The 25,881-nt window shown below is 37.1% G+C and overlaps 1 protein-coding gene across 1 annotated transcript; it reads right to left on the bottom strand.

Moving 5' to 3' along the window:
- Positions 1 to 2,842: 2,842 nt before the first annotated feature.
- On the bottom strand, positions 2,843 to 15,721 carry TMX1 (thioredoxin related transmembrane protein 1). The gene is made up of 8 exons (XM_052646950.1): positions 15,496 to 15,721; positions 12,294 to 12,409; positions 10,981 to 11,026; positions 8,887 to 9,015; positions 6,953 to 6,998; positions 6,758 to 6,859; positions 6,577 to 6,643; positions 2,843 to 3,678 (listed from the first exon to the last, which is right to left on the bottom strand). Exons 1-8 carry the CDS (start codon positions 15,645 to 15,647, stop codon positions 3,500 to 3,502), a joined length of 837 nt encoding a protein of 278 aa, XP_052502910.1. The 5' UTR covers positions 15,648 to 15,721; the 3' UTR covers positions 2,843 to 3,499.
- Between the last annotated feature and the right edge of the window lie 10,160 nt (positions 15,722 to 25,881).

The raw sequence follows: 25,881 nt of genomic DNA, 5'->3' as shown, positions 1-25,881 counted from the left end.
CAAGTAGTTTCAGGAACATTAGTTGGGTTGTGGCAGCAGAGACAGAGATAAGAGCATTTAAAATTTCCAACCAAGTATATACTTGATTCTGGTGACACAGAAAGACTAAATTTAAAGAAAGCTTCTTAGGAATGCCTTGGCAGCAGTATGTTGAAACTTTCTAAGTACTTATTTCAGTTGATATAGTCTAATCCACTAACAACCTTATTTCTACTATATGCTTTATTAAAACACTGAAGCTTAGACAGTTAAAAAAAAACAAGTTATTCTTCAAAGTGAAGCATACTTTCAATGAATTTAAAACAGGACTTTCTCAGTTACGCTTTAAAAGAAGTTTTGGATATATCAAATCTTGGTCAACCCATTTCATTTTCAAGATTCAACCAGTCTGAGCTGTGATATGATGATGAAAACAAGCTTATAACTAATGTCACACATAGTCAAATGGGTACAAAGGAAGGACAGCTGATTCCATTAATGGCCACAATCCAGTACTGATATCACCATTTGTAATGAAGGAATCAACATTAAAAAAAAAAATCATTAAAGGAGAAGGAACAGTTTAGATGTTAGTTCAAGTGTGTAACTCAATCTTACTACCTACAGATTATCAAAGTTCCAATTTAAACTTAATGTTTTTCTAGTTTCAGTAGTTTTAAACAGGTACAAAATTGGTGGGTGTGCAATACCAACATATCTAAAACTGCAGCAGGATAGTCAATTTAAAATTTACTTTTAGGATTATACAATTATACTCAATATGACCATTCATTTAAATTCCAAACCCTAACAATTATGAATAAAAGATTCATATCAAAAGTAATTTGTCAATCATACCTCAATAAAGCTGGGGGAAAAACTTACTGAAAGAATTCTAACTACCACGATAAATCAAAATATCCTAGGTAACTCTAAAATGAGTTAAAATGTTCATTCAAAAATGTCTCTCTCATCACAAGTCCAGAACTATGCATTTTTATGCACTGGGTTCAATAAAGACACAACTGCCTTGAGAGAAAATTTCTTTCAAGAGCATCATTTACTGTAATAACCTTCTTTATATACTACCCAATAACACAGGACTGCAAGCACTGAGTTCTGGTTATTTCTTACTAGCATTTGTTGCAATATTCTGATAGAAGTAAAATTCTAAATTGTATTTTCATATATAAATTGCTAGACATGCAGTACTCACACTGAAGAAAAGCACAACACTTGAAATCTTGTAGATTCATATTTTACCTATTTCTGCCAGTTCTCTGAGCCTTCAACTGAATGACATATAAGGCTCAACTATCACATACCGCAGTAGACTAAATAATCACAGAAAAACAGCACCTCTCCAATACTCGATGAATGGAAAATGTTACCTATGGAATCATTAAACTCTTGTCCATCTCACTCATTTAAGTATTTAGGCAGTACATAGTAAATGCTGTATTTTCTAGTGATCAGATTTCAATACTTCAATGATGGAGCTGAATGCCTGGGGCAGGGAGGGGAGCAGGGTTCCCCCCAAGATGCTGTTCCTGCTTCTTATTCACTTGTGAGATGATCTGGAGCTAAGTTGCCATGTGGAGTCCCTTTAAACCAATGCAGAAACAAAAGGGGTCTGTTAAATGTAAAATGATCCCCATAGTTTCTGTAAGTAAGCCTCTGGTGTGAGAGAAAATGGACTATTCAGGTATCTACAGTGACAATCCTGAAGAAATACAAGATACATATCTTTTCTGAAATATCAAGTTTACATGTTCAGTCTACCTGTAACTTTCTACACATATTACATTTTTTAATCACTTAAATACTTAAAAATATATGATGTGTAAGACTAGAAAAATAGAATGCTTAATTAATGAGCAGCATTTCTCGATCATCTCAGATAACAAAGAGATATATATGACTCTAGCCTTTTGATTACATGGATCAAGTACGTATACAGTAACACCGCTATTCACCTTAACACTGTTAAATACATATTAAGCATCAATTAAATAAAATATTAAGTAGTAATTAAGATCAATTAGAAATCACAGTTGCCTTCAGCTTCAGTGAAGCACTTAGAAAAGTTTATTTTGTGCTTAGATTTTTCTAAAGCATCACAAACTTATTACATATCCAAACTCTTCAGTGGTAGAATATTTAATATTCTAAAGGAGAGGCCTTTAAAGGGGACATTATAGAAACTGTCTATTACCATAACAGAGAAGTGATCCATTCAGAGTATCTATGGTTTTTCCTTTTACTGCAGCTAATACATTTCTTTACTGCTGACCCACGGCTCCACCCACTTCCTCTTTTGCTGTTAAGGTGAAAACTATTCTCTTGAAAGAGTAAAAATATATTAAATGTCCCATCTTGCTGATACCCATCTGAGAAATACCACAATAGAAAGTAGAGAATAGTTTGTCTTTTCAAAAACATAAAACTTTATGAGTTTAAATCATCAAACATATGTTGACTTGGTACAATCAACTAAGAACTTTTTGGATGAGGACAAATATATATTGAAAACACACACTATAAGATGCTTTTTCCTGAGTAGAATACTAACTTTATATCATACTAAGCTTCTGTGAATTTTCAAAACATAAAATACCAAGGCTTTTCCACAAACTCAAATAAAAATCAGGAATGTTCACCTTCACATCCAAAAAAAAGAAGTTCAAGTATAGATTCAACAAAAATGATGTAAAATCTGAAACAAGTAGCCAAAATTTTAAGTTATCAAATGGCTCTTCACTTTAAGTATTCTTCAGTAAACTTCAGTTTGAAACAATGTATTAAAACATGAAAGACATTTCCAGGAAATTGTCCAATTTGGAAAATAAAAATCATGGTGAGATCACGGTGGTGAGAAAAATACAAATCATACGCTAAACACAGGAGAACAAAAAAGGCAACCAACCTTTATAAACTTTCTAAACATATCCTGTACTATCATGGGTAGAAAACTGTAATTCAAGTAAGGCAGCTTTTATTAGTTGCATAATCTAAAACCATGAATAAATTTTGGACTTTAACTTTAAAGGAGATAAAGGGTTTCAGAGTTGTTACTGAAATACACATTTCTTGAGACAATGGGCAAAGTTCCCATTAATGGGAAATATGTTCTCTTCACACAGTGAAACTGACAAAAATTATATCAAATGAGAAATCTTCTTCTCTAAAGTAATCTCCTTAAATACCTCAATAATGCAATACTTGGGAAATGTAATTTTTCAACTCAGACTTGAAAGTTATTATGAAACAAACATACAGAAATCTTATTGCTTGGCACCAGATTTTCCAAAAATGAAAGAACTGCTTGAACCACCATAGTGTTTTCAAATCCTCTTTTTTCCAGTGCTACTTTTATTTTCCGAAGGTAGGCTGTTCAACCTAATGACAATCCAGGCTGAACCTTGCAATGTACAAGCAAGTCACAGTTCACATCAAACCAAAACAAATGCTCGATCTTCTGTTTCTGCCAAAATCATATGAAAATATTTGTAAAAATTAACTAGGATTTATCTGTGGCCAGTGAAGGACCCACAGAACGCTGTCTTACAGCATTCTGTGCAAAGTCTTTGTTTGTCCCTTCTTTGCTTTCAGATTCCTCTTCTGAAACATCTTCTACATCAGCCTCTTGTTCTTCCTCCACTTTTTTCAAAGGTTGGGAAGATTCTGGTAGTAATTTTCCTTAAAGATAAAAACCAGAAGTGTTTTGTTGTTGATGTATTAGAGTTGTGTTAGAGTACAATCAAGACACAATTCATATGCCCATAAACTGCTTTGGCAATGATTTATCAATCATGTTTGGATTTCCAAAAGGAAAAAGCTGTATTTAAGAACAAATGACCCTATAAAAATAACTGGTTTGGAAGGTCCATTTTACTTACCAAATTCATTCTTATTACCCACCTATTCATAAACTGAACTGAAATTAATGAATCAGAATTAATGCTGTGAATATGGATGCCTATAAGAAAATAGACTGCATTAAATAAAACTATATTAATTTACCATTAAATCTTCTAGCTAATAAAGATAATAAGACAAACTTCAGTAGTACCCTTGTTTCAGCTCCCAGGCAAACAAGAATCAGATGAAAGCTATTTTCCTAGACATGATTTTTATTAAGTGGATTCATAAATGTGCCTCCTCCTCTCCACATATATAATTTTACTGAGGCATAATTACAAACAACATAATATACCTATCTTAAGTATACAGCTCAATTACTTTTTTATATGTACACACGCACAATATCCCCCCACCCCAGTTGTTAATAGCAACTGCTGCAAGTTAACTTAAACTTAGAACACTTAGAACATACCATGTTACTGAGATACAGAACACAGAATCTGGCTAACGAGCTTTTCTCTGTTCAGTGGTCCAAGACCATCCCTAATCCTAGGCAATGCAGAATGGAGCAGGAAGAAAAGGGGGTATAAGGTAGAAGAGACCACAGGAAGGAATTCCCATACAGTGGACAATCTGTTGTTTGATCTGTCTGGCATATCTCTTTCTATTGGGTTAACTCCTTCCCTATGCCCCATCCCATGCAGCTGCAGTTGAGTATAACAACGTTGAGAGCAGTGCTTCTCCACCAGGGGTGATTCTGTTGGAACACTTGGCAATGTCTGGAGATATTTCTGATTGCTACAACTGAGAGGGGCAGTGCTGCTGGCAACCAGGGGGATGATGCTAAAGATTCAATAATGTACAAAAGACAGCTTGTCACAAGTAAGAATTACCCAGCTCAAAAGACCAACAGAGCCAATGCTGAGAAATTCTGATTTACAGTTAAAAAAAAAAAGTGAGCCCTCTACGCAAGCAGAGTACACCAGAACTTTTTCAAAAGATAGATGAGTATAGGGAGAAGTATATTTCCTTCTTACTCTGGAATTATGAGTTATAGCTTTCTGTAGTTATTCTATGCTTGGACTAAAAAGAGCCCCAAATGGAACCAGCACAAAGTCATAGGGAACTGAGCAATTCAGAAACATTTGAGCCCTAGGATTTAGTCAACTCTGTCCTCTGGATTCCTCACTACATGAACAAATAAATTCCTATTTCACTTAAAATTAGACTTAGTTGGCTCTTTTCCCAGCAACTTAAAATCTAAGCCAAAAACACAAAATGGAAAACAACTCAAATCCAGAAGCCTGGTATAGAAGGGGCAATATCACATTAAAGTATGGATTAACATCAGCAGTGTAACAGATTACCTAAGACAAATCTGTTGTTAAGTTTAAGATTTTCTAAGCAAAAAATATAAATAAAACGTACATTTACCGACTCAACTGTCCAATAAATAATCTGCGCTTACTATACTTTTCCTACAGATCAGTGGCCCTTGGTGAATAAAATTATTCCCTTCCCTCCATGCATGCAACTTTTGATATCGATGCAACTATCTAAGAAATTTTTTAAAAACCCTATCAGTTCTTCAACAATGAATACTTAACTGCCATCTTCACTGAAATGTTTCTAAATTGCTCAGTTCTCTATGACTTTGCACTTGCTCTATTTCATTTCAGAAGTTTTGACCTCAGTAAGTCCTAAGCCACGAAGGCAGGAGAATAGAAATGTCAGGCTAAGAGTTCAACTTAGGTTCTACTCTCAGCTCTCATTTCCACGTGAACCTGGAAACACAGTTCATCTCTCGGAGCTTTAGTTTACTCACACTAAATGGGAATCACAAAATGGGAAGAGTATCACTTATGCAGCCTACTTTGAAGAGCTGATGAAAAGCAAATGGGATGACAGAAAGTGAAAGCTCTTTACAAATAAAGGCCTTCATAACAGCATAATTTTCAAAATTAGAAATAAATGATAGGTACATAAAATTATATTAAGACAAATAGCAGTGAATATTCTAATTCCCATCTTGTAGTAAAACACACAGCTAATGGGACTTCCCTGGTGGTTCAGATGGTAAAGCACCTGTCTACATTGTGGGAGACCCGGGTTCAATCCCTGGGTTGGGAAGATCCCTGGAGAAGGAAATGGCAATCCACTCCAGTACTACTGCCTCAAAAATCCCATGGACAGAGGAGCCTGGTAGGCTATAGTTCACAGGGTCGCAAAGAGTCAGACACAACTGACTGACTTCACTTTCACTTTTCAATGAGACTCCTAAAGCAATGACAGGAATTGCTTTCCCCAATATCCTAAAAGAAAAACTTAGACTTGACCAACATACAAAGAAAAAGCCTCAAATGTGGTCACTATACCAATGAGATGACTTCAAGACTGGAATATATTCAACTTTTTTTGACCCAAATATATTCAAATGGATCCCCGAATATTATGGAATTTTCAAACAAATTGACATCAGGTCAATGGTTATCAAATATCTGTTAAGGTACATGCAGTGTTAAAATTCTCCACAATATAAAAGCCAAAATAATGACTATTATGTTCCTAAATGCACTGGGCTATCATGTCATTCTTACATGAAATATCTCTCTCTTCTGCCACTACTCCAAATTTAGAAACCCTAGCTAGAAAGGCAACCTGTTATGCGTGTGAGTGTTTATTACAGAAATGAATGGGATTACAGTAAACAAAAAAAATTAAAAATATACTTACTGGTGGGGTATGGCTGGGGTCTGCGCCTTTTTGAAGGACACAGGCAATCTGCCACAAATATCATGAACTGCAAAAATAAACATAAGAATCTGAATGTATAATAAAAAGCTAGAGTAACTATATTAAATTGCAAAACTCTAAAATATTTTTCTTCCTAGTACTCCAAACATGAAGAACTTACAAGTCCTAATAACAGTCCTGAAAGCAGAGTTGCTACAGCAAACACTGTATATGATCCCCAAATCGGTAATCCAAGGTCTTCAATAAAATAGTTATGGCAAGTCTAAAATCAAAAGAAAAAAAATAAAAGTCATAGCCATTTCTTTAAAAAGTGAGTGTCAAAATGTTTAAAACAGAAGTAAATCTGAGCCCTTACCCTGATCCACATAGAGAGCTGAAAGAGTGCTGACATACTACTCATCCTAAAATAAAAAGAAAAAACCTACTCATATACGCAGCTCTGACGCAGAAGACGTGTATATTATCTATATTTTCTATTTTTTACTCTATAATTTCCAACACAACAGATTTAATTGGTGATATTACTCAAGATTAGTGATACATCACTGATTTCAGGCCCATAAGAAGGCTTATTAGCAAAAATTAACAGTTTCAGAATTTTTGCCACTACATAATATCCTCAAACAAAACACTTGATCTTTTTTCCTTTTCTCCTGTTGTTTTGCCTTTAACCTTTCACTTGATGGTTTCTCCAATGTACTGTGAACATGGGTTGACCTCTATGGAACCAGCTAGTTTGATGTTAGACACACTATAAGCAAATGGAAACTCTTCATTCACCCTTAAAATCCTCCAAAGAACACATAAGGAAGGGAGCCTGAAGGAAGACTGGGAGCACTTGCTGAGTCGATCTTTCTCACCTAAGAATTACCCTCCTTTCATATTAAAATTAAATAGAACTTACAATAGTATTAGTTTGATACAGTGTAATAACAACAAAATAATTACCTAAGAAATAAGACACCACAGAAGTAAAAATAACTATTTTCACATAATTAAACTCAATTAAACAGGCAGTCAGAAAAAAGGTATGCTCCAAAAATTAGGTTTGTGGGTTCTCTCTAGCATAAGCGGCACCCACCAACACATACTAATTCACACATAAGCCAGAGCACCTGTACTTAGAACGGCCTAATCCAATCACCAGTCTTGGGGTGGGGCAGGGGGGATGTGCCCCTGCCAAGCCGACCCTAGGAGTACCCTTTATTCATCTAACAAGAAAGGTATGAACTGCTGCCCTGAGGAGTCAACAGAGACTTCCAAGCAACCCCCACTCTTCCATCAGAAAGAGCAAGAATCATTTACTGACATGAGATTTCAAACAGAATCAGTTACTTTTTCACTCCAACAGAGAAATGTACTTTAATCATGTTGCTTCTGTGGTTTAAAACACAAAATGGGAATAGGAACAAGGAACCAAAACATAAATCACCCTGCAGACTCACTGCAGCCTGTGCTAATTAGATTTTATCAGGAACATTAGGTACCTTACTTGGGTTTAGTGGGCATGGTGGTTCAGTGGGGGAATTCTAACAGTTCAATTCAGAGGTATAAGGAAAAGGTCCTACAGATAAACTTCTATTTTAAAACACTGTTTAGGGATAAACTTTCCTGCACTCCCAGAATCCAGAGCATTCTCTTATATACTAGTATTTCCAATTCTCCATCCTCCAAAGACACAACTGGTAAGAGGACAGGAAGAAATAACTTAGCTGGACTAGGATGAGTTCATGATAGCCTCAGAAAAACTCAATATTCCCAGAGGTCTCTCAAATGACTTGTGAGGCTCTGCTCCCCAAGAAAGTAACAAAAAACCTTCTTGCTACGCCCAATCCTCACTGCCCCATAGACATTGCTCATCCATACTATTCACAAAAGAAGTTATCAGACAGGTGGAATAATTCAATCACATTAAAACAAGTAAAATCTAAAAGCAGCACAACTAAGTATATGGCTGACGCTTCTCATTCAAATATTAAGCTCCAATGATAGCTTTACCCATTATATCACTTCTAGAGGAATTATTTTGATGATACAAATGACCATATTCACAGAGCCAAAATATTCTAACAAGACTTTCAGCTTAACTCTATAGAATGCCTCTCTCTACCTTAAAAAAGGACCACACTATTGTTTGGAAGATAAAAGTCTAAACTAAAAATATCACAGAGTAAATCTGAACATATTTTAACAGTCCTAGAATTAAAATGAAATATAAATGCTTATTTACATGAAATACATGATCCAATTAATTCTGAAATAAATAAGAGAAAAACCCTTTATACTTACAAAATAGAACCTGGACCAAACCATGATGAAACGGGTTCAATGCTTTTCCACTCTTTGTCACTTATAAAGTTTATGAAGTCCTTCTTAGTTCTTGGACCCTGATAGCGCCTAAATTCACCATCTTTACAACTAATGAAGATCAGAAGCAAATATTAGCACTGAATAAATAAACCCTGTTTTGCTATTTCTATAATCTCATCTTACAATCAATCCTGTACTCAAAACCAGCAATGAGCAATACACAACTAGCAAATTACACTAATTACCTACCCTTAACATCTTAGCCCCATATTTCATTAACCACTGAGGCTTTATTTTTGAACAGTCATAAGCTTTCAGACTTTATTACACTCTTCCAAATAATAAAACTATAGAATAAGTATTAATAGTTATATGTCAATTTGTTGTTGTTTAGTCACTAGGTTGTATCCAACTTTTGCAACCCCATGGACTGCAGCCCGCCAGGCTCCTTCATCCATGGGATTTCCCAGGCAAGAACACTGGAGTGGATTGCCATTTCCTCCTCCAGGGGATCTTCCCAAACCAGGGAACAAACCCTCATCTCCTCTATTGGCAGGCAGATTCTCTACCACTGAGCCACCAGAGAAAACCCTACATGTCAATTATATCTCAGTAAAAAACTGAGAAAAAGAAATTCGGTATGTAGATACAGCTCGGAAAATTACTTTTAAGCCACAATACACACATTAAAAAGATGACTTCACGAAATCTAACATTTATTATTTATTAGCTACTACTGAACTAGAGGTGAACAATTTGAGGCATTTTTCTGGTCTTTTCAATCATAAGCACATCGCCTCAGCCATCAAGCTTTAAGTCACTGGAGGCATCTGATGCAGTGCAGTGATTCTGTTTTACAGTCTGCTTTGCGTTCTTCCCAACACCCACCTCCTCCTCCTCCTTTCCAACGTATGGAGCTCTGCCATAGGATCCTAAGTGCTCTCCCTGTTCCTGTATCTTCATCATTTCCAATCGCCAGTCTAGGCCTGCTTACTTAACACTTCTATTTTGATCACTTACGGGCAAAAACTCCCCACTACTTATAGTAAGATTACAGGACCCTTTATCCATCCAAAAAATTACAAGTTAGCTCCCACTCAAAAAACCAAAGATTTTTGGAGAAACAGGCATCCTACATTTTTGAAGGATAAGTACGATTTCAACAGGCAAAACTTAGCGGAATGGGCATGATAAATAATATGATTAAAAGAAAAGGGCAGGAAATTCTAGAAAATTTCAGGGAGTGTTGAGAAAGCTGGGAGACTAATAAGGGGCATGTGGAGAAAAGGACTGCATGAAAAGGATGAGAAGCACTTATAGAGAACAGGTATTTAAACAGATACAAAGGGGAAATAAAAAGGGGAAACAGTTATGAATATGAAAAAAAAGACAGGAAAATCAAGATACATAAGAGAATCACTGACTTCTTGTTTCAGGAGACAAGTGCCTCCTGGCAGTCAACTTAAGGTTGACTTAAGGTTCAGGGCAGATACAGAGATTTAAGATTTCTTATGGCTAATTTAGAAGATAAAGACAAACTAAAGAGCCTACACTGAAGACTACATAATGGTATTTATTCTAACTTAACTGTTTCACCCACCACTGTTCCCAAGGCTGAGCTAGAGCACTTTCTGAGCTAATGTGTAGACAGTCCATGCTCCTATTTATGACTGTTTATGAGACAATCTTCAGATGGAACACTTAACTCTGCACTCTTAAAAATTCTACTTCCAAGGTTGAGTTTAATCTCCATATTCTCCAAGAACCAGTCCAGTGCACTGATTTTCCCCCTTAGCAAATTTCCTATAGTACTTAACCAAAACTCTGAGCTCATAATCACTTATGCCACTATTTCTTGTGCACGTCATTTTCTAAGACAATTAGAAATGAGATCACGGATTATTTCATACCTCATTCATCCAACTAAAGGCACCTAAGATAGCACTAAGCAAAACAAACCTTCTAATAAACTTACTGAATATAATGCTCTTTACACATGATCAAGGCTGGAGGCTACTATTCTGATTATGTTATGATGCATCCCTCATAACTACAGAATCTTCAAATACTTACTGATAAATAGTAGGAAGAGCAGTTATGATAAATCGTCCACTTAGTCCTACAAATGAGAAAGATTAGAACTAAATACAAGAAAGAACATACAAGTTTTACATAAGCCAATCTTTTACTACTTAAAAGTTGACGCGATTATTTTAAATACTAACAGGCAAAGAATATGAAATTAGACCTAAAAATAGTTTAGCTGTACAACATAAACAATGAAAGAAATTTCATTTACATACTTAAAGCAACTTAAAAAAATACTATATATTATCTTAATTTAAAAGTACATAAAATCTGAATATTGAAGACATTTGTGAACATATATACATATAAACATTTGGTCAATTATACTACTGTAAGATTACTAGCAATGAGTCATGGGGCAGCACAATGTAACTGTAGTCTTATGTCTAAAACCAAATGAAACTGCATTTGATAATCAAAAAACAAGCACAGAGTTTCTAAAGTATTGTTAAAAACTGACTCTTTCAAAAGGTGGGCAGTAACAATATCAGCTAACATTAACCATGTGTTAAACATGAAAATGATGAAGGATCAATCTGTGGCTCAGCTTTCACATCTGTAAAACTGGGATATTATCTATCCCACAAGGTTGTGTAAGGGCTACAAAATAAATGCAAAACACTTGGAGCAGTACCTATAAGAGTAGTGAGTCTTCACCAAATACTAGAGATTATTCCCATTTGGGATAGGGGCAGAGCCAAGAATCCAAGTTTACCGTGTTCAAGAACAGGTAAGAAGCATCATGTAAGGGCAGGGCTTGACAACTGTCCAGGGAGCCAAGTCAGGAGGCCACAACCATAAGGGCTTTGTAATTAAGAGCCCATATCCTCAAATCATTATTAACAGATTAAATTTGGAACCCAACTGCAGAGACTTAGATAATTTGTCGGGGAACGTGACCAGGACTCTACAAAGAACTTCAACCACATGCTCTTTATTCTAAGCTTGGTACAGATGTAGAGCCAAAAGGTTCTAGGGCTTCTCACAGATGTCTTACGTACTTGTCTGGGGCCTGGGATGCTAAGGAAAAAAGATCAGAGGAAGTTACGTGGGGAAGAGTGAGCGAAGGGAGATGCCTCCAAGTTCCCTTACAGAAATACAGAAAAGAATTAAGCTGCCGTACACAACCAGGGAACACACTTCACACTGAACCCTCATTAAGGAGGTGGGTAAATCAGCTTAACCAGCTGTTCATAAAACCCAGTCAAAGGCAGAATTAAGACCATGTAATGTGGAAAACAGGGTCAACACACATCCCAACCTGCAAAGAAACAAAATGAACCAGAGACTTACAGTACCTGGCTGCTCTGTGACATCAACTTTTGCAACATTAACCTCAAGATCTTCTCCCCATTCAGCAAAACTTTCCCATTCTGGTTGAAGATTCTGACAAGCAGGACACCATGGAGCATAACTAAGAAATACAGTTTAAAAAGAAAAGTTAAAACACTCTAATATGAGCATTTGGGGATAAAAATTCTAAAGTGTATTATTTGTAAAGAACATCTTTTAAAAACAAGATAGCAAAGTGGTTTAACTTTGTGAAGAGGAAAAGGTTTTAAGTATGAATCTAACACTCTGGAAATCAAGAACTATGAACTGATAATGCTAATTACAGAAAAGTAATTCTGAGAATAAGTTCTTAAGACACAAGGGGACTTTTTAATGTGCAAAACAGCTCTTTAAAAACCTTTGGATTTCTCTATATAATGGGGCCAGAAAGCTCAAAGCCGAATTTGGGGTTCATCAGTTTTAATGATTTTATGTGCAAGAGTCACAAATGCAAAGTGCTAGTATGAAAAAAAGGAAGCAACCAGGGCTGTGGTGGATAGGAAACATGTGCCTCATTTTAAAGAGGGAAACACTACCCAGCTTGACTGTCAGGGCAACAGCTGGCCCCAGGGAAGCCAGCCCAGGACTGCAGGCTATTCTAATTTAAAAGAAGCTGAAAATCCTCATTTTTATGTAAAAATGCTACCCCAAAACTTAACCCAGACACAAACACTAGGCAGGCCAAATGAAATTCTTTGGCCAGACCTTGGTCAACCTTGGGTTTTCAAATCTGTGGCCAAGCATACTAAGCATTTTAATTACTCTTCTGGTATTCCCTTGAAAGGCCATGAATCTTTCAACTTTTCTCATATTGTATATTATCTCATAATCTACCGTTTTTTTTTTTAATGGAACCACTTAGAATAAAACCTATACCTGTTAAACATAATACAGTTTCTGTACTTCACTTTCTCTTTTCTTGACTTATTTTATGAAAATAAAACTTCTAAAAGTATACGGCATTGTGGAAAGAGACTAGTACCACACACAAAAGCCAAAGTCCACAACAATAACTTGAATTGCAATCAAAGTATCTCTGTAACATAATTCCTGATTAAAATAAGTTTAACGTAGATAACTAACTTGTAATAGAAGCAGCCTATTATTAGAAATACTAGACCCTTTTTCAAGTTCCTTTTGTTTCTTAGGTGCTTTTTATAAGGTTTAACTTCATATTCAGTAAGCTAAGGGAAAAAATACTATGGTATATGTATTCTTAATTTCATACTGCTGCTGCTGCTGCTAAGTCACTTCAGTCGTGTCCGATTCTGTGTGACCCCGTAGACCGCAGCCCACCAGGCTCCACCATCCCTGGGATTCTCCAGGCAAGAACACTGGAGTGGGTTGCCATTTCCTTCTCCAATGCATTAAAGTGAAAAGTAAAAGTGAAGTCACTCAGTCGTGTCCCAACTCTTCGCGACCCCATGGACTGCACACTACCAGGCTCCTCCGTCCTTGGGATTTTCCAGGCAAAAGTACTGGAGTGGGGTGCCATCACCTTCTCTGCAGATGCTCTAACTCAAATCCCCTAATACTTCACTTTTGACTGCTATATTGATAGAGTTTGATCAACTAAGTTGATTTAAAAAATCTCCTTGAGTAATATGGGATAGTAATTTACATATGAATTCATAATCACGATTGCTCAACACATTATTTATGAAATTGCTGAGTATTTTATGGGCACAATCTAAAACAAGTTACTGAGGACAATGAAAACCAAATGCTGTCCCTGGTTGTATTTCCTCACTCCTGCATCTTCAACAGTTTCTGAAAATTGTTTCGTTGAGTTACAAACTATATGCATACTATATAAACATTTCCCCTAATGTTCTATGCCTTGTTTGATTTTATGACTGGAGTTATTGATCTGGCCTTCTGGGTTCTTCCTTGGGGCTGTCCACCTCCACCTTCCTCCTTCACTGGCAACCCAACCATACAGGAAAACACCCACCTGAATCTTGTTAAGGAATGGGGTTGTTCTAATAACCTTTGCATATCTACACTGCGGTAGTTTCTGGAAACAAAAAGAGAGCCACTATGGCAATACCTGAACATATTAATTAAAGCTCTGTCTCTCATCTGTAAAATCCAGGAAATAAGACCTATCTTACAGAATTTGTAAAGAATTTAATATGATAATGTATGTAAAGTGCTTAGATGTGTTTCAGTTTGGTTCAGTGGCTCCGTCATGTCCCACTCTTTGCGGCCCCATGGACTGCAGCAGGCCACGCTTCCCTGTCCATCACCAGTTAACAATCAAAATGGGTGTTTTCTACTAATATTACTAATACCACTGGTATCAGTAATACTGCCACCACCAATTTAGCGACAAAAACAAAGGCAAACAGTTTATTATCTACCGATACAAAAGGGACATTATTATAACAGAATTGGCACAGACATGACTTTATTCGAACAGCATGTTTAATGTAATAACACTTAGGAAACATAAGATTAACAACCCATAACATTCAGTACGTTGCAAAAACACACACCCAAGGATAAGATGTTGGCAGAGAAGAGCAAAAAAAACAACAACAACAAAAAAAAACAATGATAAAGGAAACGAGGATTTTTTAAATAAAAATAACCCAAGTTGAACTTATTCGGCATTTAAAATATGCCTAATTCATAAAATAAAATTTAAAATAAAAGTTTCCAACTGTAACATTCTAAGTGGACTACTTTTTAAGGGTAATTTGAGAAAAAGAGAGACTTCCATTCCCTCTTTTGTAGAGTTTGGTGAAATAAGTCTGTGAGTCTCTGAAGACTCATTCTCAAATAAATAATTATATAGGAAGTAGAGAGACCCACCTCCCCCAACCCCAAGGCCAGGAAGAAAAGATGAGAGAATTCAAAGCTGAACGTAACCTCACAGGCGAACCTCAGCCCTAGCAACCACACTAAGACGCACACTTTAGGGGAAATTTAAGAGCATTCCCCCGGTAAGAAACGAGGAGAGGGTGAGACCAAGACAGTGGAGGATCCCAACAGCAGTCAGGAAATCTCGAGGAGTCGGGGGGCTCCGGCCCCACAGCCCAGAGTCGCAGTCCCGGGCAGCCTGGGATCCGCATGCGAGGAATGAAGATGATAACTGGGGGGTCCAACCTTGGTTCTAGGACCCCAGCCCACCGAGGGGCCCCGAGACCACAGCCCTGCACTCACAATTCTATCATCCACTCTCCTTCCAGCAACTCTCTCCAGTTCTCGTCCGTGATGATGCGCACGTCGCTCCGCCTCCCGTGGGCCCAGGGAGCTCCCCAAAGCAACAGCAGTAGTACTGCCACCGGGATCCGGAGACTCCCGGAGGGCGCCATGTCGGCCGTTTCGCCCACCCACAACAAGCGAGGCGGCCCCCACCTCCGCGCAGCAGCTCCTCACTTCCGCCCGCGCCCGCTGATCGGTTTGTGCGCATGAGCGCGGCAGGGCTCGCGCGCGCGCGCCTTGAGGACGCGCAATGCGCACGACGAAGCCGGGTCCTAGTGGATTGGTTGAGGAAAGAAAAAGGGAGCGCCCCTAGTGCGCATGACAGAGACGCTTCTCTTCCTTCTTTCTGCTATGCCCCAGAGCCGTTTTGCAAGAAAAATGAACCGAGGGCGTGGTGAACAAAATGGGGCGGGACTTTGGAGAGGAAAGGCTTAAAAATTTGCATCAGAATTTTGGCGCCAAATGTTTGACATTTATACTTACTGAATACAGTTGGTAAGTTTACACTAAAGCAGTTTCCAATTAAATGCTCATCAGAGTTTTCTTTTGTTTCATTTGAAAATTTTCGTAAGAAAGCTAATGGATGTTTATAAGAGTCAGAATATCGGTTTACTTCTGGAGGATTAGAGAGCCTGGAGGGGCATAAGGGAGACTTCATGGGTTCCCTTTATATTGTATATCTTGGTCTGAAAAGAAGTAACACGGGTTTACACATGTTAAAAACCATCGACCTGTACATGTTTCATCCACTTGTATGCACTTTAGGATGCGTGTTATCCCTGTTTTTTGTAAATCATTAGTTACAGAAATAACTAGATCAGAAATTCAAAATGGGACAAGATACATAGGTTTGTAACAGATACTTAAGATTTTTTTCCCAAGCACTTGTAAATACAAATGCAAATCAAAATAAGCGCTGTCTTTAGAAAGTATTAATCAGTCAAATGACAATAATTGAATAATTACCGTTACATCTCCTGGCCTCACATTCTCTCCTAAACTCAATTCATTTGGCTAATTTCCCCACCCCTTCGGTGCAAGGCCCTTGGTAGGACACTGGTAATTTTCTTGACTGCCAGCAGCATTCTGTTACATACTTTTCTTGAAAGGTGCAATGTGGTGCCTCATTTGCTTTTTTTTCTTACCCCCTCTTTTTCTCATAGGTGCTTCTGAAACTTCTTGGCGGTCCTGTACTTGACTTCCAGACATTGGCTTGCTCTGGGATGCTGTATGGGCCCCCTCTCTTTTATATCCACACACTCTTCCAGATAACCTTAATTCTGGCTTTAAAAGCCAACAATATGTCTGTCGTTGCAGCTCTCACCTTTCTTGGAACTTCAGACATGTATATTGTTAAAAGACAAAATTCAACCAAATAAATTTAAAGATCCACCTGTCTTTATTAGGTGATTTTTTGAATCAGACAGCATCCCATCCAGCAGCTAGAAGAGCTCTCCTTCAGGTTGTACAAAATGGAAGGCTTTCGTAGGAAGAAGGGTGAGAGGAGGGAGTTATTAGCAAAAGCAAAGAAAGTATTATTTTTCAGGTCTTTTTGAGGGGAAAAGAACTGGCAAGGTTTTTATCATGAGATTGCCTCTTTAAGTCTGGTTTGCTGTCATGGGGGACAAATAACTCCATTTTGAGACATTTCTTTTTCAACTGTATTCAGTTCTTTGCTGGACATCTTTTGGATATCTAATATGTAGCTTAAATATAACAGTTTCACAAAGTAAAATTCTAGATTCTCCTCCTAGTTTTACATTTCAGTTAAGAGCCCCAAGGGCCACCTGGTTGTGCAAGACAAAAATTTACATTTTAATTCTTTATTATTGTTCTCTCTTTTCACATATTCACATATTTCACAAGTCTGATAAACTCTACCTTCTCTACTTTACATCTCCGCAGCCTGGTTCAAGTTTCTATCATCTCTTGCCTCAATAATAGATTTCTAACTGATCACCCTGTGAATCACATTATCCATCATATTTGTCCATGCTCATTCTCTAGGTAGTATTAAACTGATTTGCATCTGTGTTTATTCTCTAGTTTCTTTTCTCACCCAATAAGATGTGAAACTTCTGTTTTGTTCATTACTGTAATCTACAAGGTTTAATGCCAAGCCACATTAGAACCTGACACATAATAAATGTCCAATAAGTATTTGTTGAATGAATGAATTAATGAGGCAAATTGTAATTATAGATATGCTGTGCTTTTACTGTAATGTATGGGCTGCATTAGTAAAAAGTACATAAATATATTCTTATATGTAATATGGAGCAATACCTGCCATTTATACCTCATGGAGTTGGTAAGATGATAAAATGAATTATGTTCATGAATATTCTTTTTACACTAAATCATTCATGAAAATTTATTATGACAATTTTATTTTAATATTTCATTTATATTACAAAAGAAATGCAGACTTATGACTAAAAAGTGCAAAGTACAAAAGGTTGGAAAGTGAAAAGAAATTCTAGATTCTGTTTAGATCTCCTGCCAGATTCTGTACCTCTTAAGCAATTGCTGTTAACATTTTCTTTTGTATAATTTCAGAACTTTCTATGCACATGAACTACTCTTTAAAAATCACACACTAATGAGTTCATATTTCATAGGAGCTGAGGTGTGGAGGGAGGAAGTAGGTGGCTCCAGGTAGCAGCTATTCACCAACCATCATGGAAGTATTTCAGTATTTTAGCAACTGGTGTAACTTTATTATCACAATATAACTGAATAACTATCTCTGCCAACTAGTTTTTCATTGTTCTGTTTCATTAGGTTTAGGGGGAGGAGCCATTGATGATCTACCTTCTTTGCTTCATCTTACCATGAAAGCCCTCAGGGAAATATTATCAAATTTGAGTCACTAAAATCAGATTAACCCTCCTAACTAATCAACTAAGTCCTCAAGTCCTGTGCATGCTAACTCCTAAATTGATCTCAACTCTGTTATCACAGCTTGGATATATGTCATCATCTTTTTTTTCCTGGAGTCTGTAGAGTTTCTTTATTTTTTTTTGTAACATCATTATTGGTATATAACTCATATACCGTACAGGACACCTACTTAAAGAGTGCAATTCAACAGTTTTTAGTATGTTCATAGAGTTGTGCAACCAAATCAAATTTAGAACATATTCATCACCTAAACAGAAACCCATATTCATTAGCAGTCACTCCCCATTTCTACCCAACCACCAGTTTCCCCAGGTTTAAGCAACCACACAGCTACTTTCTGCCTCTGGTTTTATGTACTCTAGATATTTCACATCATATGAATAGAATATTTTAATATGTGATTCTTTGTGACTAACTTCTTTTATTTAGCATAATGTATTCAAAGATCGTCCATGTTGTAGTATGTATCAGTACTTTATTTCAGTTGATTGCTGAGTCACATTCCATTTTATGAATATATCTGTTTATCAGTTCATTAACTGATGGACATTTGATTTGTTCTACTCTTTGGCTATAATGAGTAATGCTACTGTCAACATTCATATACAAATTCTTGTTGGGACATAATGTTCTCGTAGGCTCACACCTTGAAGTGGAAATGCTTGTGGTGCAATAGCTAAGAAACTATTGCCTAATCCAGGGTAACCTATGTTTTCATTTAAGGGTTTTATAGTTTTTAGCTCATACATTTGTGCTTTGACCCATTTTGAGTTACTTTTTATATATGGTGTGGGATGGGGGTCCAGCTTCGTTCCATAGCATGTGAATAACTGGTTGTTCCAATATCGTTTGTTGAAAAGACTATGATTTTACCATTGAATGGTCTTGACACCCTTGTCAAAAATTGACCACAGATGTCCGAGGAGGTTTAACTTTCCCCTGAATTTTCAGTTCTATTCCATTGATCTGTGTGTCTCTCAATGCCAATAGCACACTGTCTTCATTACTTTAGTTTTGAAATTAGGAAGTGTGAGTCTTCCAACTATGTTCTTTCTCAAGATATTTTTTTTAGTATTCTGGGGTCCCTGACTGTCCATATAAATTTTTTAATCAGCATGTCAGTTTCTATTAAAAAGCATGCTGGGGTTTTGCAGTCTGTAGAACAAATTAGGGCATACTGCCCTCAAAAGTATTAAGCCTTCCAGCCCATGAACATGGGAAGTAGTATCATTTATTTAGGTCTTCTTAATTTTTTTCAGCAATATTTTATAGTTTTCAAGTTCTAAGTTTTGCACCTCTTTTATTAAATTTATTCTTAAGTATTCTTTTTGATGCTAATGTGAGTAAAATTGTTTTCTTTGTTTTGTTCATTGCTGCTGTATAGAATTACAATAGAATTTGGTATTTGTTTGTATCCTGAAATTTTGCTGAATGTGTTTATTAGTTCTAATAAATTATTAGATAATTTTTAGTGGATTCTTTAGGATTTTTTATATATGAGACTATGTGATCTACAAATAGAGATAGTTTTACTTCTTTTTTTCCAATCTGGATGCCTTCTATTTAATTTCCTTACTTAATTTCCCTGTGGTTCAGACAGTAAAGAATTCACCTGCAATGCAGGAGACTTTGGTTTGATTCCTGGGTAAAGAAGGAAATGGCTACGCACTCCAGTACTCTTGCCTGGAAAACTCCATGAACAGAGGAACCTGATGGGCCACAGTTCATTGGGTCCCAAAGAGTTCCATTTGCACTATTTGAAACCCTAAAAGATGATGCTGTGAAAGTGCTGCACTCAATATGCCAGCAAATTTGGAAAACTCAGCAGTGGCCACAGGACTGGAAAAGGTCAGTTTTCATTCCAATCTCAAAGAAAGGTAATGCTAAGGAATGTTCAGACTACTGCACAATTGCACTCATCTCACACACTAGCAAAGTAATGCTCAAAGTTCTCCAACTCAGGCTTCAACAGTACATGAACTGTGAACTTCCAGATATTCAAGCTGTATTTAGAAAAGGCAGAAGAACCAGAGATCAAATTGCCAACATCCGTTGGATCATAGAAAAAGAGAGTTTGTTCCAGAAAAACATCTACTTCTGCTTTATTGACTATGCCAAAGCCTTTGACTGTGTGGATCACAACAAACTGTGGGAAATTCTTAAAGAGATGGGAAAACCAGACCACCTGACTGCCTCCTGAGAAATCTGTATGCAGGTCAAGAAGCAACATTTAGAACCAGACACAGAACAATGGACTGGTTCCAAATTGGGAAAGGAGTATGTCAAGGGTAGATATTGTCACCTGCTTATTTAACTTATGTGCAGAGTACATCATGCAAAATGCCAGGCTGGATGAAGCACAAGTTGGAATCAAGATTGCTGGGAGAGATATCCAATAACCTCAGATATGCAGGTGACACCACCCTTATGGCAGAACATATAGAGGAAATGAAGAGCCTCTTGATGAAAGTGAAAGAGGAGAGTGAAAAAACTGGCTTAAAACTCAACTTTCAAAAAACTAAGATCATGGCATCCGGTCCCATTTCTTTATAGCAAATAAATGGGGAAACAGTGGAAACAGTGACAGACTTTATTTTGGGGGGCTCCAAAATCACTGCAGATGGTGACTGCAGCCATGAAATTAAAAGATGCTTGCTACTTGGAAGAAAAACTATGACCAACCTAGATAGCATATTAAGAAGCAGAGATATTACTTTGCTAACAAAGGTCCGTCTAGTCAAGGCTGTGGTTTTTCCAGTATGTGAGAGTTGGACTATAAAGAAAGCTGAGCACCAAAGAATTGATCCTTTTGAACTGTGGTGTTGGAGAAGACTCTTGAGAGTCCCTTGGACAGCAAGGAGATCCAACCAGTCAATTCTAAAGGAAATCAGTCCTGAATATTCATTGGAAGGACTGATGCTGCAGCTGAAGCTCCAATACTTTGGCCACCTGATGCAAAGAGCTGACTCATTTCAAAAACCCTGATGCTGGGAAAGATTAAGGGCAGGAGGAGAAGGGGACAACAGAGGATGAAATGGTTGGATGGCATCACCGACTCAATGGACATGAGTTTGACCAAGCTCCGGGAGTTGGTGATGGACAGGGAAACCTGGCGTGCTGCAGTCCATGGGGTCAGAAAGAGTTGGACACAACTGAGTGACTGAACTGAACTTCCTACAGTCATTCACAGTTGGGTCTGGTTAGCATGTTTACTGTGTGCTTAAACAAAGGAATTTTAGCTTGACCTTCAGGCATGGGAGGTTCAGTCCCTGAAGATGGGCCATTATGTATACTTTAAGCTATCAGCAAAATCCCTTTAGTGATTAACTTTGTAGCAAAAGTGATAGAATACAAAGATTAAAGAGGCAGAACCAATATGGAGTCAGATTTCTTCATCTCTGTTATAGGTATGGCATTTAGGGGTTTGGGGATATGTGTGTGTATGTGTTGCTAGATCCAGTTTGCTAGCTTTTTGTTGAAAATCATTATATCTGTATTCACAAAAGATACTGATCTGTAGTTTTCTTGTGATGTCTTAATTTCATTTTGTTATCAGGCTAATACTAGCTTCATAGAATGAGGTGAGAAATGTTCCCTCCTTTTGTATTCATTGAAAGTATTCATGAAGAATTTCTGTTGTCTTCTTTAAATGTTGGGTGCAGTGAAGTCATCTAGAGCTGGATTTTTCATTGTGGATTATCTCATAGATTTATTCAGATGTGCTATTTATTCTTAAGTCAGTTTTGGTAGTTTGTGTCTTTCTAGGACTATATCTAGTTCATCTGAATTTTCTAATTTGTTGGCCTACAAGTGGTCGTAGTATTCCTTTATAATCCTTTTAATATCTGCAAGGTCAATATTAATGTCTTTTCTTTCATTCCTAATGTTAGTAATGTGAGCTTTTTCTCTTTTTTCTTGGTTTGTCAGTTTTGTTGATGTTTTCAAAGAACCAACTTTTAGTTTTGTTGGTTTTCTCTATTTTTTAAAATTCTGTTTTTCATTATTTTCTTCTTTTTGCATGTTTTTAATTTTTTTTGCTTTTCTTCTTTCCCTAAAGTGTTTTAAAGTAGAAGACTAAGTTATTGATTTTCAGCATTTCTTCTTTTTTTAATGTAGGCTTTGAACCTCTGAGTTCCTCTCAACACTTCTTTAACTGCATCCCATAACTTTTGTTATGTTTGTTGTATTATGTCCCTCATGTCATTCATGTCAAACTATTTACTGATTTTTCCTTTTGATATCTCTTTGTTGTTTATGTAGAAGTTTGTTGTTCTTTTCCATATATTTTTGAATTTCCCAAATTTTTTTGTTATTAATTTAGAGTTTCACTCCATTGTGATCAAAAAGCATACTTGTATAATTTCACTTCTTTCTAATTTATTGACACTTGGTTTATGGCCTAGTATATGATCTATCCCAGAGAATGTTCTAGCCCTTGAAAAGAATTTGCATTTTTCACTGATTGGGCAGAGTGCTCCACAGATGTCTGTTAGGTCAAGATGGTGTATAATGTTATTCAAGTCTTTTAATTCTTTGCTGACCTTCTGCCTAATAGTGTTCTTTCTGTTACTGAAAGTGGGGTATTACAGTCTCCAGCTATTGTCTCCTCAGTTCTGAGAGTTGTATCTCATGTGTTTGTGGGCCTGTTTTCTATATCTTAATAATTGTTATGTATTTCTGATGGATTGACTCCTCTTTTATAAAACTTTCGTCTTTATATCTACCAACATTCTTATATAGTCTGTTTTGTCTAATATTAGTAGAGCCACTTGCTGTGATTAGAGTTCTGGGGTGTTGGGTGGATAGCTGCTGTGCAACCAAAGACCATTAAGGAAATGGAAATAGAGAAGTTTATTACTCACAAGTCCTAAAGGAAGTATGCAACATGCCTTGAGGGCCCGCACAGGAAGGGTGAGGCAGGGTGTAGGCAGAGAGAAGCAGGACTTGGGGCACATGCTTTTAGTAGGATCAGCGGGTAGAGTGCTTTGGAATTCCTGGGCAATTTGAGCTAGGAAGAGCAGGGTTTGGGTAAGCTTCACAAGGGCCTTATCTAAGAGGTGCACAGTGAAGCCCCTGAGAGGATGAGGGGGACTATTTATCACAAGGGCCACCAGGAGGGGGGTCGTATCAGTAACTTACATTCACTTGTGACCCTCAGGGTTGTTATCTATGGCATACATTCACAGGAGGGGCTGGTGTTAGTTCGAGGCCCCTGCAGGCTGCTGGGTCACACAAAATGGATGCCAAGGCAGCAGTATTATAGAGTGGCTTAGCCAAACTCTCCAACAACTACTGGTACATTAACAGTGAGCTAACATGCTCAGATGATCTGGCAGCTCTTTAAGTCAAGATTAAGAAGATTAATTATTCTCCTCTCCCATCTGGATACAGAAAGGCAAAAGTAAGGATCATTCTAAATTTATGAGGTTGGCCTTAAAATTTTACTTTAAAGAAGCTTATTAAATATTTTATAATGTCCATGCATAAAATGTTTCAATCTAGCTAGAGAAAATTCTAGCTTTTCAAAGGGGTACTATCATGTGAAACCCTAAATTAGAGTTAACAAATGAAGATCTGGCCACCTAAGGAGTTACTATTCACTGACATAATTACTTGGCAAGTCGCAGAGTATTTGTAGCTCAAGGTTAGCTAATATACGTTATTGCAGTTGTCCAAAAGCACAAGGAAAGCTAAAGCTATAGGTAACCAGAGTTAAACTCTGAAGTCTGGCTAATTTGAGTAAGAAAAAAAGAAGTATGTTCACTTAGCATGAAAATCTCTGACACAAGTAGCAGCTTTTCCCACACAGATGGCTCATGGTATAGAAAGGATCATAAATAATGCAGTTCTGGACAATAAGAAAAGCTTGAACTGAACCAGGAAAGAAATGGTTATTTGAGCATACTATGGATCTCACAGTTGCCCTGCCCGTGAGAGTTGGCAGTTAATACAGAGCAACGTTACTTCTTAACTTATTTTTACCTATTATATTAATTATAGTAAGTATCAAATTTCATATGTGTACTCAGAAATATCATACTTACATGTAAATCTCACTTTGAAATTCAGTAACTATGGGAAATGACCACTGGTTGTTGTTATGGACTGAGTGTGTCTCCCCAAAGTTCATATGTTGAAGCACTAACCCACCCAACTCTGCCCCACCCACCAGTGGAGCCTTTGTGAAATAAGTGGTTTAAGTCAGATCATGGAGATGGAACCCCCGCCCTTGATGGAATTAGTGCCCTTATAAGAAGAAGAAGAGAGACTGAAATTTGTTTTCTCTGTCATGTGAGGATAACAGCAAGAAGGCAACCATCTGCAAACCAGGAAAAGGGTCCTTACCAAGAACTCAAACTGTTGTCATCTTAATCTTAGACTTCCCCATCTCGAGAACTGTGAGAAAGTAGTGCCTAATATTTAAATCAAGTCTGTGTTCTTCTGTTACAGCAGCCTGAATAGACTAGGACTGTCATTTTAAAAAAAAATTTAAGACAAGTCAATATGCCAATATGCTTTTCTTTTGCCATTCTAGATAATATTTGGACCCAGTAGCATAGGAGTATCTCTTTTGTTTTGCATTAATTTTATTTTTGGCTGTGCCCTGGCTTTCTCTAATATATTAGTTATCTATTGCTGCCTCAGATTACCTAAGGTTTAACAAGACCAGGAGCTAACTGTGGCTCAGATCATGAACTCCTTATTGCCAAATTCAGACTTAAATTGAAAAAAGTGGGGAAAACCACTAGACCATTCAGGTATGACCTAAATCAAATCCCTTATGATTATACAGTGGAAGTGAGAAATGGATTTTAGGGACTAGATCTGATAGAGTACCTGTTGAACTATGGACAGAGGTTTGTGACATTGTACAGCAGATAGGGATCAAGACCATCCCCAAGAAAAAGAAATGCAAAAAAAGCAAAATGGCTGTATGAGGAGGCCTTACAAATAGCTGTGAAAAGAAGAGAAGCGAAAAGCAAAGGAGAAAAGGAAAGATACACCCATTTGAATGCAGAGTTCCAAAGAATAGCAAGGAGAGATAAGAAAGCCTTCTTCAGTGATCAATGCAAAGAAATAGAGGAAAACAATAGAATGGGAAAAACTAGAGATCTCTTCAAGAAAATTAGAGATACCAAGGGAACATTTCCTGCAAAGATGGGCTCGATAAAGGACAGAAATGGTATGGACCTAACAGAAGCAGAAGATATTAAGAAGAGGTGGCAAGAATACACAGAAGAACTGTACAAAAAGATCTTCATGACCCAGATAATCACAATGGTGTGATCACTCACCTAGAGCCAGACATCCTGGAATGTGAAGTCAAGTGGGCCTTAAGGAGCATCAATATGAACAAAGCTAATGGAAGTGATGGAATTCCAGTTGAGCTATTTCAAATCCTGAAAGATGATGCTGTGAAAGTGCTGCACTCAATATGTC

Source organism: Budorcas taxicolor, chromosome 10 (genome assembly GCF_023091745.1).
Source record: "Budorcas taxicolor isolate Tak-1 chromosome 10, Takin1.1, whole genome shotgun sequence".
Classification (NCBI taxonomy): Eukaryota; Metazoa; Chordata; class Mammalia; order Artiodactyla; family Bovidae; genus Budorcas; species Budorcas taxicolor.
Note: the sequence above shows the minus strand (reverse complement) of the source record. Positions and strands in the feature narration are given on the sequence as shown.

Bases quoted from the DNA above. Each gene is read 5' to 3' on its own strand.
- TMX1 (XM_052646950.1), bottom strand. From the start codon at position 15,647: ATGGCGCCCTCCGGGAGTCTCCGGATCCCGGTGGCAGTACTACTGCTG. The intron at 9,016-10,980 runs GTAAGTATTTGA...GATCTTCATTAG, and splicing joins GCTCTTCCTACTATTTATCA to TTGTAAAGATGGTGAATTTA. The intron at 6,644-6,757 runs GTAAGTTCTTCA...TTATTTTTGCAG, and splicing joins CAGGACTGTTATTAGGACTT to TTCATGATATTTGTGGCAGA.